This window comes from Anopheles moucheti, chromosome 3, assembly GCF_943734755.1.
Source record: "Anopheles moucheti chromosome 3, idAnoMoucSN_F20_07, whole genome shotgun sequence".
Classification (NCBI taxonomy): Eukaryota; Metazoa; Arthropoda; class Insecta; order Diptera; family Culicidae; genus Anopheles; species Anopheles moucheti.
This window is the reverse complement of record NC_069141.1, coordinates 84,006,162-84,022,897: the sequence shown is the minus strand read 5'-3', so window position 1 is coordinate 84,022,897 and position 16,736 is coordinate 84,006,162. Positions and strand designations below refer to the sequence as shown.

At 42.7% G+C, this 16,736-nt stretch overlaps 2 protein-coding genes across 3 annotated transcripts; both read right to left on the bottom strand.

Moving 5' to 3' along the window:
- Nucleotides 1–2,928: 2,928 nt before the first annotated feature.
- On the bottom strand, nt 2,929–4,508 carry LOC128304145 (uncharacterized). The gene is made up of 3 exons (XM_053041288.1): nt 4,484–4,508; nt 4,109–4,395; nt 2,929–3,945 (listed from the first exon to the last, which is right to left on the bottom strand). The coding sequence occupies exons 2-3, from the start codon at nt 4,330–4,332 to the stop codon at nt 3,810–3,812; spliced, it is 360 nt and encodes a 119-aa protein (XP_052897248.1). The 5' UTR covers nt 4,333–4,395; nt 4,484–4,508; the 3' UTR covers nt 2,929–3,809.
- A 1,633-nt stretch (nt 4,509–6,141) lies between these two features.
- On the bottom strand, nt 6,142–15,719 carry LOC128305824 (farnesyl pyrophosphate synthase). Of its 2 annotated transcripts, XM_053043441.1 has the most exons (6): nt 15,027–15,719; nt 14,586–14,904; nt 9,147–9,453; nt 7,892–8,253; nt 7,582–7,808; nt 6,142–7,377 (listed from the first exon to the last, which is right to left on the bottom strand). In XM_053043441.1, the coding sequence occupies exons 2-6, from the start codon at nt 14,807–14,809 to the stop codon at nt 7,196–7,198; spliced, it is 1,302 nt and encodes a 433-aa protein (XP_052899401.1). In that variant the 5' UTR covers nt 14,810–14,904; nt 15,027–15,719; the 3' UTR covers nt 6,142–7,195. The 2 variants fall into 2 exon arrangements, with proteins under 2 accessions (XP_052899401.1, XP_052899399.1); XM_053043439.1 differs by having other exon boundaries at nt 14,586–15,719.
- Nucleotides 15,720–16,736: the final 1,017 nt, after the last annotated feature.

The following is a 16,736-nucleotide window of genomic DNA, read 5'->3' as shown; positions in this document are numbered from 1 at the left end:
AATTCCTGGATTTCTTGACGCACGGACAACCGACCTAAAATTGGAACTTAAATTCCACACAAAATTATAATGCAAATTTTTGAATTGAAATGTGCTAACATTTGTTTTCAACCACCCTGTAGTAATCCGGTTAAATATCACCTCCTGATTTGGATGATCTCTTGTTACATGAAACGCAGCTCTGGTGCAATTTTTCTACGCGTGAACTCAAACTTTCCGTCGGCAGATGCGAGATTCCATACAAACGAACCGATTTTCGATTTCCGACACCAAGAGAGCATGACTCATGAGAGGTGACATCCATTCCCCTCCAGCAAACAGCTGTTCCGATCCTCTAATACATTGGCTAACACCACTGCGCATACCATCAAACCCGTGAGAACGATCGCTAGTGCAAGTGAGATAGATGACACGCATTCTTTCCCTAAGGTTCTCCCTGTCTGATAAGCACACACACGATAATAACATACAGGAAAAGTACCGTTATGGCAGAATTGTTACAGGGTTATTACAATCCGTTGCCTGCTAACTATTTTATTATCTTTGCGTTTTTAATAATACTAGTAAAAGAATACAAGTTTTATTAGCTAATAACAACACTAAAGAGTGGATGTTTTTTTATCCTCAACAATGTAGACACTATCGTGATCTTTCTTACTTATATTTAATGTTTAGTTATAAAAATAAAACAAAAATAAGTTAAACAATAACAAATCTGCTTTTGCACAATTTATCAGACCGTTCATTGTTGAGACAATTGTCAAAACAGTGAATAATCTTAACATTGGAATAAAACCACAATTATTCATTAATCAATTTACCGGCAACTAATAACAACCGCTTGATAGTTTACAAACATGCAACAAATAATACTCACTTAAAATCCACACAAAATTATAATGCAAATTTTTGAATTCGTTGTGCTAACATTTGTTTCCAACAACCCTGCAGTGGATAAATAAGGTTAAATATCAGCTCCTGATTTGGATGCTCTCTTGTTACGTGAAACGCAGCTCTGGTGCAATTTTTGTACGCGTGAATCTCAAACTTTCCGTCGGCAGATGCGAGATTCCATACAAACGAACCGATTTTCGATTTCGGACACCAAGAGAGCATGACATCATGAGAGGTGACATCCATTCCCCTCTAGCAAACAGCTGTTCCGATCCTCTAATACATTGGCTAACACCACTGCGCATACCATCAAACCCGTGAGAACGATCGCTAGTGCAAGTGAGATAGATGACACGCATTCTTTCCCTAAGGTTCTCCCTGTCTGATAAGCACGCACACGATAATAGCATACAGGAGAAGTACCGCAGAACTGTTGTTCCGTCGGCAGATGCGAATCTCCATACAAACGAACCGATTTTCGATTTCGGACACCAAGAGAGCATGACATCATGAGAGGTGACATCCATTCCCCTCCAGCAAACAGCTGTTCCGATCCTCTAATACATTGGCTAACACCACTGCGCATACCATCAAACCCGTGAGAACGATCGCTAGTGCAAGTGAGATAGATGACACGCTTTCTTTCCCTAAGGTTCTCCCTGTCTGATAAGCACGCACACGATAATAGCATACAGGAGAAGTACCGCAGAACTGTTGTTCCGTCGGCAGATGCGAATCTCCATACAAACGAACCGATTTTCGATTTCGGACACCAAGAGAGCATGACATCATGAGAGGTGACATCCATTCCCCTCCAGTGAGCGAACAGCTGTTCCGATCCTCTAATACATTGGCTAACACCGCTGCGCATACCATCAAACCCGTGAGAACGATCGCTAGTGCAAGTGAGATAGATGACACGCATTCTTTCCCTAAGGTTCTCCCTGTCTGATAAGCACGCACACGATAATAGCATACAGGAGAAGTACCGCAGAACTGTTGTTCCGTCGGCAGATGCGAATCTCCATACAAACGAACCGATTTTCGATTTCGGACACCAAGAGAGCATGACATCATGAGAGGTGACATCCATTCCCCTCCAGCAAACAGCTGTTCCGATCCTCTAATACATTGGCTAACACCACTGCGCATACCATCAAACCCGTGAGAACGATCGCTAGTGCAAGTGAGATAGATGACACGCATTCTTTCCCTAAGGTTCTCCCTGTCTGATAAGCACGCACACGATAATAGCATACAGGAGAAGTACCGCAGAACTGTTGTTCCGTCGGCAGATGCGAATCTCCATACAAACGAACCGATTTTCGATTTCGGACACCAAGAGAGCATGACATCATGAGAGGTGACATCCATTCCCCTCCAGTGAGCGAACAGCTGTTCCGATCCTCTAATACATTGGCTAACACCGCTGCGCATACCATCAAACCCGTGAGAACGATCGCTAGTGCAAGTGAGATAGATGACACGCATTCTTTCCCTAAGGTTCTCCCTGTCTGATAAGCACGCACACGATAATAGCATACAGGAGAAGTACCGCAGAACTGTTGTTCCGTCGGCAGATGCGAATCTCCATACAAACGAACCGATTTTCGATTTCGGACACCAAGAGAGCATGACATCATGAGAGGTGACATCCATTCCCCTCCAGGAAACAGCTGTTCCGATCCTCTAATACATTGGCTAACACCGCTGCGCATACCATCAAACCCGTGAGAGCGATCGCTAGTGCAAGTGAGATAGATGACACGCATTCTTTCCCTAAGGTTCTCCCTGTCTGATAAGCACGCACACGATAATAGCATACAGGAGAAGTACCGCAGAACTGTTGTTCCGTCGGCAGATGCGAGATTCCATACAAACGAACCGATTTTCGATTTCGGACACCAAGAGAGCATGACATCATGAGAGGTGACATCAATTCCCCTCCAGCGTGCGTATAGCTGTTCCGCTTTCGCATGATATCATGGAGTGTGATAGCATATCTTCTAATAACTGTCCATAATAAATATCACATACTATCAAACAGTGGAACACGTGGAAGTTATTTTATTGGTTTTTTTCCATTCTGATGAAAGCAGTCATCCTCCGCTTTCTTTCTTTCAATTGTGTCTATACTCTCTTCCATTTTCCTCTCTGGTTCAAGAAAAAGGCTAACGAGAAGCTAATAATAAATAATGTTTGTTTGCTGTCTTCTTATTGTTTTACAATGTTTATCTGCCTTTCCTCTGTACCCTAGAAAAATACCGTTTCCCAATAATTAACGATAGTTCACGCCTGTAAATGGTTAATCCAAACTCGCCCTATTAGTGATTGAGTGTTCTATAATTTTGTATAAATTCTAACATATTCGAATTTGTTTTCTGGCTAACGCCAAAACAAAAAAAAAACACCACAATTTTACTAATATAACAAAAAAAATTAGCACACTTAGCCATCACACACGTACGTATTATTCCTTATTCTGATTTTCAGTCAAATTTAACGCTTAAAACGCGTGCTTTGTGTTGCTTTTCCCTTTCGAACACTTTTCAATTTGAATAATTACCACCAACAGCCGAAATGGAAGTCACCGCTTATCCTAAAACATCGCATCGTTAGAAAACTTTTCCAGCAATTAATGGCCCACGACATTTGTTTTCACAGACTATTGCTTTCGTATAAACCGCCCCACATAGAAAATCCGAATAGCGCACTGGCGATTTATGCTCTTCTGCGCGTTCACTATTTTTAAATTTCACTATCATACTGTATGACCTAACCGGTTGCACATTTACGCTAAACACTAAACACGCCGTTGCAATATTAAGTACGGAGAGTGGAAATGATCTAGTTGGCGCGGTAATATCTGTCAGAATGTTGAAAGTTGAACATGAAGTACGGAGAGTGGAAATGATCTAGTCGGCGCTGTAATATCTGTCTGAATGTTGAAAGTTGAACGATGAAGTTGAAAGTTGACGTGCAAAGTGTTTGAATTGGGCTTCTCTACAACCGCGACCACCTTCGATCAGTCTTCGATTTGTAACGGTACTTCTGTGAAACGTTAAAGTAAATTAAACAAAGAACCGCGTGAGAATTGGCAATAACAAGCGAATGCGAAAGAAAGCGTTATGTGACAGCGGAACGGCACAAATTGAGAGAATCTTTACCGTGGAGCAAACCCCGTCTGAGTGGCGTGTTATACCATTCTTCTTACCTAGTACAACAGCCTCTAGCCGTACCCCATGCCGATCGATGTACATCGCTGTTATCAGGAAGAACAAGGATCTCCACGAAGGAGGTGCTAAATAATGCGTACTGCAGGGCACGGAACTTGATCAGCGGTGGATCATCATCCGGTACGGACTGCAGCAGCCCGACGGGAGAATTTTCGGCCAGCTGCGACAGAACGGCTATTGTTTGAGTGGGTTCGAGGTTCATGTACGTATCGACTGATAATGCATCAGCACTCACACGAATTACTAGTTTGATCGCTTCCGATATCTGCACGGGTGGGAAACACAAGGAGAAAAGATATCGATTTAGATTCCATTTTTTATTGTTGGCTTGCTGCAACACTTATCACACCCACAAAATATGGACTGCCGGCATCACCGACTACCTAATACCGAATGCCGGCATCACTGGAGATAAGGATCTGGAAAGCTTAAACTCAGACTAATGAGAGCAGGAGCACTAGTGCAAGTGAGAGCGATGCCACGCTTTCTTTCCCTAAGGTTCTCCCTGTCTGATAAGCACGCACACGATAATAACATACAGGAGAAGTACCGTTATGGCAGAATTGTTGCAGGGTTATTACAATCCGTTGTCAGCTAACTATTTTATTTTCTTTAACTTTTTAATAATACTAGTAAAAGAATACAAGTTTTGTTAGCTAATAACAACACTAAAGACCGGATGGTTTTTTATCCTCAACAAAGCAGACACCACAAGATCGTTATCTTTCTTACTTATATTTAACGTTTAGTAATAAAAATAGAACAAAAATATGTTAAATAATAACAAATCTTATTTTGCACGATTTTTCAGACCGTTCATTGTTGAGACAATTGTCAAAACAGTGAATAATCTTAACATTGGAATAAAACCACAATTATTCATTAATCAATTTACCGGCAACTAATAACAACCGCTTGATAGTTTACAAACATGCAACAAATAATACTCACTTAAAATCCACACAAAATTATAATGCAAATTTTTGAATTCGTTGTGCTAACATTTGTTTCCAACAACCCTGCAGTGGATAAATAAGGTTAAATATCAGCTCCTGATTTGGATGCTCTCTTGTTACGTGAAACGCAGCTCTGGTGCAATTTTTGTACGCGTGAATCTCAAACTTTCCGTCGGCAGATGCGAGATTCCATACAAACGAACCGATTTTCGATTTCGGACACCAAGAGAGCATGACATCATGAGAGGTGACATCCATTCCCCTCTAGCAAACAGCTGTTCCGATCCTCTAATACATTGGCTAACACCGCTGCGCATACCATCAAACCCGTGAGAACGATCGCTAGTGCAAGTGAGATAGATGACACGCATTCTTTCCCTAAGGTTCTCCCTGTCTGATAAGCACGCACACGATAATAGCATACAGGAGAAGTACCGCAGAACTGTTGTTCCGTCGGCAGATGCGAATCTCCATACAAACGAACCGATTTTCGATTTCTGACACCAAGAGAGCATGACATCATGAGAGGTGACATCCATTCCCCTCCAGCAAACAGCTGTTCCGATCCTCTAATACATTGGCTAACACCACTGCGCATACCATCAAACCCGTGAGAACGATCGCTAGTGCAAGTGAGATAGATGACACGCATTCTTTCCCTAAGGTTCTCCCTGTCTGATAAGCACGCACACGATAATAGCATACAGGAGAAGTACCGCAGAACTGTTACAGGGTGGTTATTACAATTCGTTGTCAGTTAACTATTTTATTATCGTTACGTTTTTAATAATATTATATAATAAGGGGATTGATCCTTTCTTTTTCGGATTAACGTGTGAATATCATTCGATCCCTCCTCCTCGATTGTATTTTTATTTCTTCTTCTTTATTAATAATAGACAATAAGAAAACGTAATGTTTACTACTTCGCCAATCAAATCTTATCTCCACTATTCTTATCCTTTAATGTATATGCATAGCTTTCCTCTGACTGGTGTATCTTGCTTTTTCTCGTACCTCTTCTATTGCTGCACTTCCTCTAATAATGCATCCTGTGTTATCCACTGTCTGTCTATCTATAATTGATCTGTTGTTTTGTGTCTCCGGAAGACTCTTTCCACTGCTTTTTTTTTGCTTTAGTTCCTTACAATGCTTACTACACTTTATTGTTAGAGTACGTATTGGGGCGCACGTGTTTCTATTCCTTTTCTCTAAAATTACTGTGTCTGTTCCTCTGTGTTTGTTTTTGTGGTGTGTATCGTTCGTTCGTTATCAACCTGTTATGAGTTCGGTCTGTTCTATTCACACCCGCAGAACATCGGAATCATGTTGATGATGGGAAAGTGAATGGGATTTCTGTGGGATGTACCATTCTCCTTTAGTCCACGCGTTGTAAAGGAATGTTTAATCGGGGGATACGGATAATGTAAATGTATACTGATGGGGGATAACAAATGACACAATAGGTAAATCAATTAAGTAAAACACTATCTCAAAATGCAAAGAATAAATGTGGATACAATCGCAGTTGCTGGTTTGCAGAAGAAGTTAGCCCAACTTTCGTCGGGTCTAGAATCCCGAAAAGAACGTGAAAAAGTATACTAGAGGGGGGGATGGGAAAGCAATGTTTGTATGTATGTGTTGGTTTGTCTGTAAACTTGTTTCATTATTCACTTTATCTTCCTATGCTTCATCTCTTCCAATAATCAATCACAAACATTACACCTACTTCACAAACCGTGAATCTATATAATTCCGATAAACCTCTTTTTCTTTTTGTTTAGTTTGTCATGAAACCGGATTTCATGAACATTTTGCTTTTCTTCCAAGCCCGTTATTGTTTTGTTTTGGAAAGATTTTCTAAAAACCCTTCACACTACGAACACAATGTAACGTAATTATCTCATCGATCGCATTCGATGATGGTGCGGTGACGCCATGACTTAAACCAACAAAACAATATACGTTAAGTGCGATTCCGCTAGATTCAAACGGAGGCCAAAAGGACCATAATGATGGGGACACACACAAACACACACAAACACCATTAGTACACAACGTTAGTAGATTATTGCGAGTGGTTGTGCCTTGATTTTGGTGCTGCGTCGTTTACGCTTCGCGTCGATAGATTTTTTCCATAATTTTGAAAAACAGTTCGTGCGGCAACCCGCGCGAAATCTGCTGAATGTGCGTTTTGATCATGTTGTACGATTCTTCCTCATAGATGCTGTACGTGGTTGGCAATCCGAGCTGCTCGTACAGCTTCTTGACGCGCGCAATATTCTCCGGATCTGCAAACAAAACAGCATAAAGGGAACATTAATTATTTTATATTAATTTTAAAAATATAACAATCGAACTGGTCCCGTAAATAATTGATGAAGGTGCTTCTGGACGAAAGATTACACTATAACAAAAATTCATACAGAAATCGTATCGTCTAGAGTCGGCACCGTAACATTGTTTCATTAGCTAAGAAAGGAGGTTCAACCTACCCGTTGATCCATAGCACGCCTTCATTATCTCCTTCTGCTCCTCGGTCGCACGTTGCATCGCAACTACCGCCAGCCAGCTACACTTGCCCTCGGCAATATCGGTGCCAACTTTACCGATCACGGCCGGATCACCAAAGCAATCGAAAAAGTCGTCCTGCGTCTGATAGAACTGCCCAATTTCAAGCAGAATCGTTTTCGCCTGCCGGAACATCTCAGGATCGGTGTAGCTACAATCAGAGGATACACGGTAGTTAGTAAAAGTAACATTCTTCAATCAAAGCAAGCCAAACCGCAGATTGTTGATAGTTACCCAGTAAGGTGCATGGCCATCGCAACCGGGAGGTAGAACGTATAGTAGGCAGTCTTGTGGAATACGATCGATTTGTACAGATCCATCGTGTAGTCCGTCACATCGAGCTTGGCCGAGCGCAGATCCAACGATTGGCCGATGGTTGTGATGAACTTCATATCGTTAAAAAGCTCCAGCAGCCGCGGATAGTACGGCTCGTTGCCGTACTGTGTCTTCACCAGGTGTGCTATGGCTGCCTCGATCATGATGCCATCATTCACACCGGCCAGCTTCACATCATCCAGCGTGTGCCAGCATGGTTGACCACGGCGCGTAACGCTTCCATCCATAACGTCGTCCATGATCAGGAACATCGAATGCAGCTGCAATAGAAACAACACACAAACACATGCGTTAGTTATCACGCACAAGAAGGATGGTTGATGGACGGTTGCTTCCATTCCACGCTTATTCGTGATAAATCAAGCCACGTGCGTCATCAGTAAAGGTCACGACATACGCTTCGAGTGTGTTCCGTTGTGGAAGAAGTACGAAAGCACGGGGTATCAGCAAAGGTTCTCAATAAAAAAAAAAATCAGCACAATAAAGAAAAGGAAGGCTTACGACACAAATAAAAACCTCGCGCGATTACATGATTGGGAATTTGCAAATGAAGAGGCTCGTCGCGTACTTGAACAATCACCAAGAAACTCAAGATGGGTTGCTACTGTAGTTAGCTAGACTTTTCTCGATCTTCTAGAGCAGCACTGATTATCTGCGCTCTTGACAAAAGGTATTCTTCACGTTATGGAGATGGTCGCTATGGAGATTACATATGTTACCAAGCTCTATTATAGAGTGCTTTGTTGTTATTGCGCTGACGTTCGTCACCACCTCGACATTTATGATAAAGAATAACAACTTTTCTAGCGGATTTAGTAAACAAGTTCTTAGACAACATCTTGGAATTCTCTTACTACTTTACTCTTCTCTTAATCTACTAAATAATCTGTTATTTGGCGAATAACTAACAGCTTTGAGAGAGATAGCTCCAAGCAATGGCATTTGCTAACAATCGCTTCCTATGCTCTCTATTAATCCCTCACGTAAACATCCGAAAACTGGTAAACAGAAACATAAAAATGATAAATATGTGTGTTTTTTTCCTACGATTCCTTCCATCGAACATACTTCGAAGGTCATCGGGTTAGTGGTGGAAGTACTTTACGTCGTGTCTAACGTTCTGCCCAGTCTTCGCCAACAACCTTCTCCTTACCATTTCAATCGCCCAACCAAGGTACTGTGCCCTTCGGATGTTTTCCGGCGTAAGTTCTTCCGGACGGGCCAGCATCCGGTACGCATACACACAGGCCAGTCCCCGATTCTTCTTGCCCTGTGGCACATTGTACTGCAGGGCCCGGACGAACCACTTGGTCGCCACGTTCTTGTCGTACTTGCTGGCGTACGCGGTCAGATCGCGCACCACATCGGGAAAGACGGCCATAAATTCGCGGCTCTCGCTTTTCGGTACGGCCGTATGTGCTGCCGCTTCCGGCACGGATGAGTTCAGCGTCGAGAGAGTTCTGGAATGGAATGGGGGGGAAAAAATTGGCAACGATTAAGTATAATGTTCTGTTAAAAGCACGCTTATTTTCATGCCCGGACATTGATTGCACAGGTAATTAGCAGATGCGGAATCTTCGAACCCGACCAAATTTGAAACAGAACTGATTAGAGCTTGCAGAGCTGAAGATTAAAACACCTGCCTGTGTTCCAGCGGGTTTTTTCTCTTAAAACGAACTTTAAATTAGAACCAGACGCGCCATGTAATTAGTAACTCTCAGGCAGCAAGTAATCAATAACTTATTTTTGAAACCAAAATTAAGCGGCCTCACACTACTAATTGTATAATTTAGCAGATCTGATTGATGACTTGAGATCATCACGATAGCAATATTTGTGGTACTGTAAATTATAGTGAGTTATCCAACAATTTTAGACAATACTTGTACAAATCATCAGCATTATTACATACAAGCAAGAATTCCAGCTTAAGTAGATACCCCTAGCCTCCAACGAACTTTGGAACTTTAGTATAATTGCTGAGTTATCAGTTCAGTTTCTACTTCTTACGTACGTATGACATGATTTATAATGCAACTTCAAGTACAGCGAAAGCTGCCTAGCCCAAAACACAACTTCAATATAGTAGATCTTTATCTGCTTCTACCTCTAGATAACCAGTTCTCGTTTCCCCAAAACATGGTCATAAATCGGAATCGGATAAAATTAATCTCTAGCTGTGGGAGACTCAAGTGCCACTAGCACATGCCATAGTGAGACTGAACGGATTAAAGTTCAACAACGCCCTAAATGCGTCATAACCGATACAAATGAACTAATGTTTAGCAGCATTTTCACACTACACGCAACAAAAAAGAGCAATCTTTTGTACTTTCCTGTCTCTAACTCGATCGTACATGAACATCGTTGCTGCTGTTTGATCAGCTTATTAGCATCGAGCCGTTAAAAGGAAAGGATGACACAAACTCCACATGGGGTCACATCTTTAAGGACACAATTTGCAATTCCTAATTCCTTCGCTGCATTTGTTCAGCAACGCTAGCCGTCTCAAGTTTATTTTACTTTTATTTGCTTGAAATAAATTCACGCCTGTCCAGCCAGCCGGTCCGAGGATCACAATAGGCGGAATAAATTTAGATCCACCTGGAAGTGATAAAAGTAGTGACGACTTTACAGTTTTTTTTCCCTCACCTAAACAAAGCCCCAGTTCTCAGTTGTGCCGTGCTTGGTGGTGGTATCAACACCACGCAATCATGTTTGCATCTTGATACAGCAGAAGAACAACAAATATGTTTATTTCATTTTCCTGGGTGTGTACAATCGTAGGGGATCGTACGAGTTCGAGTCCGGTATTGTGTTACAACAGTGTGTTTTGTGTCTTGTCACTCAAAGCGCCATACACTATCAGGAGCTTTACTATCGATCAAATCAACAAACTGATTATTAAGAAGGTGGTACACTCTGCGGGTGTAGAAAAATTGAAATTTTGTTTTGCTCAAAATAATCTTTAAGAGTGTTTTCTTTATCGTAAACTACACCTAAACTCCATGAGACATTCCGCTATCGAAGAGACTCTAATGCGGGGACTCGAATCAGGATCTTCGGGTGCAAGCCTTTAAGTCCAGTTTCTAATAGAGAGTTCTTTTGACAATCCATTTTTTTTCCGGTCAGGAAACCGGACCAATCCCCCGTATCCCCCGTATGTGTAAACAATGTAATAGAAAGCCAGGAATGGAAATAGATCATATTTATAATTGATGTTGGAATTCTTTAGCAAATCTTAAAATTGCCATCCAAATAGAACGTCATAATGTACACCCTCCTTCAGTGAAATGTATAGAAGCGATCCAGCAGGATTGCCTTATCAGGACGCATTCAAAACAGCATTCCGATCGGCCGCAATTACTTGACCTTTCTCTAGCCACCGACACGAAGGGGGGTCTCTCAACGTGCACACAACAGATGATGTGTCGTTCTCTAATCATTATGCAATTTACTGTTGGAGTCGCAACTGCAACACACAACTTTCGCTTCTGGGCAATTCTGTATTATCGGGAGAAGAGGGAATTAGGTAAGCGGCTAGGCTTCCAACTTCAAGTGTGGTGCTATATTTTTGCGTCGTAACTCCAGGGCACTAGAATGAATTCGAATCGACGTGACTGGCGCACGGGGTGTCCGCGTGTGTTGTGCTTCGCTCCCTCTCACTCGCATTTACTTCATCCGGCCGGCTTTTTGACCTTGGTAGAAGCGCGTTCGTCGAGTGAGCTCATTTCATCGCACGCCATTAGGGGAAGCGATCGATGTTGGATTGTTGTATTTGGGGTGGTGAATGGCAAGTAGGCGCTACCCCGTGCGCTAGAACCTGTTTACATGGCGTCGAACAACAAAACAGCTTCCAGTAAGCGTCGACCATAAGCCATTAGAAATATTATTTAACCACGTTGCAGAAGATGTCTTGAAAATCCTTTCTCTCCGCCAGGGAAAAAGAGTTCCAAAGGGGTGTGTGTTTGCGTGTTGTTCCATTTATCTGTTCCCAATTCTACACCCGGGGCCCGGCTTTCATATCAACTTGACGCCACGCTGGCGCGCATGTAACCAAAAACTGCGCAGTTAATATCGCAAAAAACAACAATAACCTGTGGCGGAAGAAAACAAACCCCACACCACACCTTCTCCACACCCTGGGTTCGAGGTTCGACACATCCAGCTTCAGCTTCATTCGTGGCACATTCCTATGCGTGTAGCCTGCTGGGGGTCTCTGTGTATATATTTCTCTCTCTTTCGCCTATTGGTGTGTACACTCAAGTGGTTCGCTCGAAAGATAACGACGCATTATACAGCCGATGGATGGGCAGATATTGCGTACGTTAGCCTGAACCGGGAGAACCTTTACGCACACCAGAAAGTTGGAGTTCAGTTTCGAGGTGCTTGGTCCAAAAACCTCCGTGGTGGAATGAAGAACTGTGGCTATTTTTAGCCGCGTTCAGTATTTTTAAAAGTTAAACTAGCCAGAGATAAAAGAATTCCTTTTAGAAATCGCAGACTCTCTCTTCAAACTATACCAACAACATCGACACTGTTCGAAATATTCTTCCAGAAAGCACTCTGTTGCCGGTTTCTTCTCAACACACGAGATCGCTGTGTTACCATCGCAACGGAAAGTTGCGTTGAAGGTGCGAAACAGCTCTGAATACCTAATCGCCGAGAAACGAGTTTTCTTTATGATGTTCCGTCGTGTCTTTTAAGAGCTGGGGACACAGTATGGATTTCTTTATTCTTTGTTTCTATGTTAAAAGCAGTCACACTGCGATGATGCCGGCTTTGCTGGCTGTTGTCCAGCCCCGGGGCGGATTAAATCGAAACCGATCAAGAAGTACAGTTACTACTGGAGCTGAGATGTCGTACGCTGATGACCGCATGAAACACTGTGTGCTGTGATTTTTATCATATGTGAAGAAACTCGATATAGCCCCACACAACGCGTTACCATGGCAAGAATGCTGAGGTTGGGTCCGATTTCTTTCTTCTCTTCCAAGGTCTCTGCTTTGTCGCTGGCAAGTGTTACAGTACACATCTTCCGCTATGTAAACATAGGGCGTCTCCTCCTTATTTATTCCATACCACACCTAAATCAGGAATTCCATTATAGTGTTGTGTGGATTTTATGTATTTATTCGCAATTTTGACTTCTACATTGCAATTATATGAAAACAAAGATCTGTCTGATATTCTCCCATATTAGAGCCAGAACTTGTGACTCTTTACGGATCCCCTCACTGACGAATATCACAACTAGTGTTGTGGGTAAATCTAATTGAGATTTATGGATTTCTGAACTGCCGGAATGAAGCTGGATCTTTATTCCAAAGATTCATGAATCGTCTCCATTCCCATTTTACCATTTCGCTTAGAGCCTTCAAGTTTTTGAATCTTTTAAGAGTCGATTTCTGATTTGAACGACTTCTCGCTAAAGAATCATAATGTAAATTACTCTTCTCGAAAGATTCATTAAACAGAACAGTAATTTCACCAAAACCTGTCTACGTGAGAAAAAGTACCCCCAAAGTAAAATGCGTCGTGGACGCACACAGTGTTGATGTTTTCCTTGCCTATTCTATTATTGCGTACAACCCGTCTAAGGTGTTGGTGTGCGTACTGTACACCACATGACCGTAACAAAAAGGGAATCGGCTGATTATGTGCTGGAACGCAGAAGAAAATAGGGCAGAATCAAGGTGGCAACAAAAACAAACAGACTCAGCAGGCGATGCGTGTTTTTTTGCGAGTGTGTGTGATGTGGAAAATGCATCTCTCCCGTACGCACTTACTCACAACAGCGTACAGGGAACAGGTTCTATATTTAGCTTCGATAAAAACCTTTCCCAACGACTGTGTGTTCGTATGCGTGCGGTGATGTTTTGATTTTTGTGTTTTTACAGTGATGTGTAGCAAACGCATCACGGTGATGAGGTTCCTGATGATATCACACTGTGTTGGCCATCTTCTCAGGGCCAAGATAAAGAGAAGCGCGGCCCGCGAGAAGAGAGATGTACCAACACGCACATATCAGCCCAGGGAGCGATTCAAGTCTATGAACTTTGGACTTTTTGGTTCCATCATGTGTCTTTTCCTACCTCCCTTCAAGATGACCAGTTCGAGTAGGGGAGATACAAACAATATCTTGAGAAATAACTTGCCGCGCGACAGATAGATACCGGTTTCGACATATTTGGAGGCACGCCCGAGTGTTTTTTTTTGTTGGCCCAAATTGAATAATGGATCGTGCGGCGTGCCGTGAATTGGAATTCATTGCATATCATTTCGGTGGAGCTAATCAGCAACCGCAGCGGCATAAGATCGGCCATCCCAAGAAGGGCTTTTCCATGCTAAAAACCAACTCCAAAGCGTACTTCGTCGTAGTCAAAGGCAATCGACGATTTTGTGAGTTCATTCACACACGGAAAATGCACCGCCCCAAGCGGAATCGTTAGTCACGAGCGTGAAAAGCGCACCGAGGAGTCAACACACACTTCCGCCTCGTACAAACACCCGATCCACGTAACAGTTGCGCCATCGCAGAGCCAGACCAAAAAAAAACGCTACAAAACAAACAAAACACACCATAACTTACCTCGACACCTTCTTCAGTCTTATCTGTTGCTTGCTGTCGCAGTTGCGGCTGTTGGCCACCGTCTTCTGGTTCTGGTTCTCCGTGCGGATCGTCATGAAGTCGGAATTGTTCACCTCGCTGCTCTTCGAGATGTTGCGCCAGCACCCGGCGGACAATCCGCTGAGCGGTGCTGTCACCCGTGGCGTCACCACGCTACCGTAAACCCGTGCCAAGGTGGAAAGCATCGTTTTCGTTGCTCGTTGCTGTACGTGGCTTCGGCTATTAAGGAACTGGCTCGGAAAAGCCGGTGTGGAGTGGGGAAACTCGCAAAAAGCGCAAACTACCGACAGTCAGCCGCCAGGTTTGGGGAAGGTAGAGAGAGAGTCACGTTATTTTTTGGGGTTGCAGATCTGCTACTTTTTTGTCCCTCACTGTACTGCACACATGTATACACACACTCACACAATGACGATGATGGTGTGATGATGACAACGGGCTGCGTGTTTCACCGTTCGATCGAAGCAATCAGGAATCGGTGTTAATCGCTGTATTGCAGTTTCTTCTTCACATTCAACGCAACTTTCCTTCCGAATCGAGCGATGAGCGCAAAATGTTAATTTCTCCTGTTTTCACGGTTTGCCGTCTCGTAACTTCTGTTTATTGACTTTCCGACATTCCCGACACAGCGCTAGGACGGGAGGTGACGTTGAGGGCATACAAAACCGGTTAAACTGTTTTCTTCAACTATCACCAGCGATTTTTGGGGTCGTCACTAGACTCTCTGACTTTTCTCCGTTTCGACGGTCAACTAAAGTCACACTTACACAACACAAAACACGCGTACACGCACGGCCAAGAAAGGCGTCTCGTAATCGTATCGTACCCGCTGACGTCAGTGAGAAAAACTGTGAAACCTTTAGTCCACTTCGATTAATGTATGCTTTCTTCCACGCGAATGCACTTTTCTTTCTACGGCACACACTCTCTTTGTCACTCTTCTGGCACACTCAAAACACGTACGACATCACTGTGTGGTGTGGTCCTTTACACTTTTCCGCTTTGATATGAAAAAAAAAGAAAGATTCTCGCCAGGATAGTGGTGGACGCACCTCCGTTACACTCAAGCACTTGCAAACAAATGTGAATCTCTTCCCCGACGCATCTGCTTTTCAATCGCACTCGCGGGATCAAAATAAAAACCCTAAAATGAACCCATCCGCCGTCACGCACACACGCTCGGTGAGCGGTATGCTTATACAGAAACGATAAGCGGTAGTGGATGCTGGTGTTAAACGACTCGCAATGTTGCAATGGTTGTTTTTTTAAATCTTATCTTCAGAAAGTTATTTATTATTTAATGAAATGTTTGATATTCACACATGATGTAGAAGTTGGAAAATTGAATCGATTATACATCGAACTCCAGTGTTCATGCACCTACACCATCGAAACGCACACACAATAGCGCTGTGTTCATTCGGCGCTGTAATGTTCGTGCACGCGTGCTTCATCGTTTATGCGGTACACACACTCGCGCACGTATTCCACCCCTTTTGCTATGCATGCATTGTTTACGTCGCAAAACGTGTGTTGCCGATGGTTTTTTTTCGAAAAGAACCGTGTGGGAAATGTTTCATTAGTTTCTTCTAACACCAATCCAATGATGTTGTATTTGAAACTTGAATTTATGGTAAAAACTATTTAAGGGATCATCAGTCAAACACAAATACAAAAACATAGCCGAAAATCAGATGTTTATGACCCCAGACGATTCACCTTACAAATACCTTGTCAGCCAGGAAAATGTTTACAACGGGTTTCAAATGTAAATAAAACGTTGCTTACGCACATCACACATTACGAACCCCCAAACTGTGCTCATCTTCAAACAAAGTTCGTTATTGCAAAAATGCATCTAAATATGCAAAATAATGCTATTATCGCCTCATTGCAATATCAATATCGCACCATCGCGCCAATCGAAAGGCATTATTGCTGATAAATGTTTACCGCAAAAGAAAAACACGTTACAAAAGCTTTTTTTCGAGCTAGTCAATTGCCAGAGAATAGAAAGCTAATAAAACCTATTTTTACTACTGTTTGTACCGCTTGTTATGAAGGTAGGTATTATTTTTGCACCGCTGTTTTGTACCTTCACTCGGATGGCACACC

Excerpts from the sequence above, each read along its gene's own strand:
- LOC128304145 (XM_053041288.1), bottom strand. The coding sequence starts at position 4,332 with ATGAACCTCGAACCCACTCAAACAATAGCCGTTCTGTCGCAGCTGGCC. Across the intron at positions 3,946-4,108 it reads GCTAGAGGCTGTTGTACTAG|AAGTACCGTTACAAATCGAA; the intron begins GTAAGAAGAATG and ends AACGTTTCACAG.
- LOC128305824 (XM_053043439.1), bottom strand. The coding sequence starts at position 14,809 with ATGCTTTCCACCTTGGCACGGGTTTACGGTAGCGTGGTGACGCCACGG. Across the intron at positions 9,454-14,585 it reads AGACTGAAGAAGGTGTCGAG|AACTCTCTCGACGCTGAACT; the intron begins GTAAGTTATGGT and ends ATTCCATTCCAG. Across the intron at positions 7,809-7,891 it reads ATGGCCATGCACCTTACTGG|CTACACCGATCCTGAGATGT; the intron begins GTAACTATCAAC and ends CTCTGATTGTAG.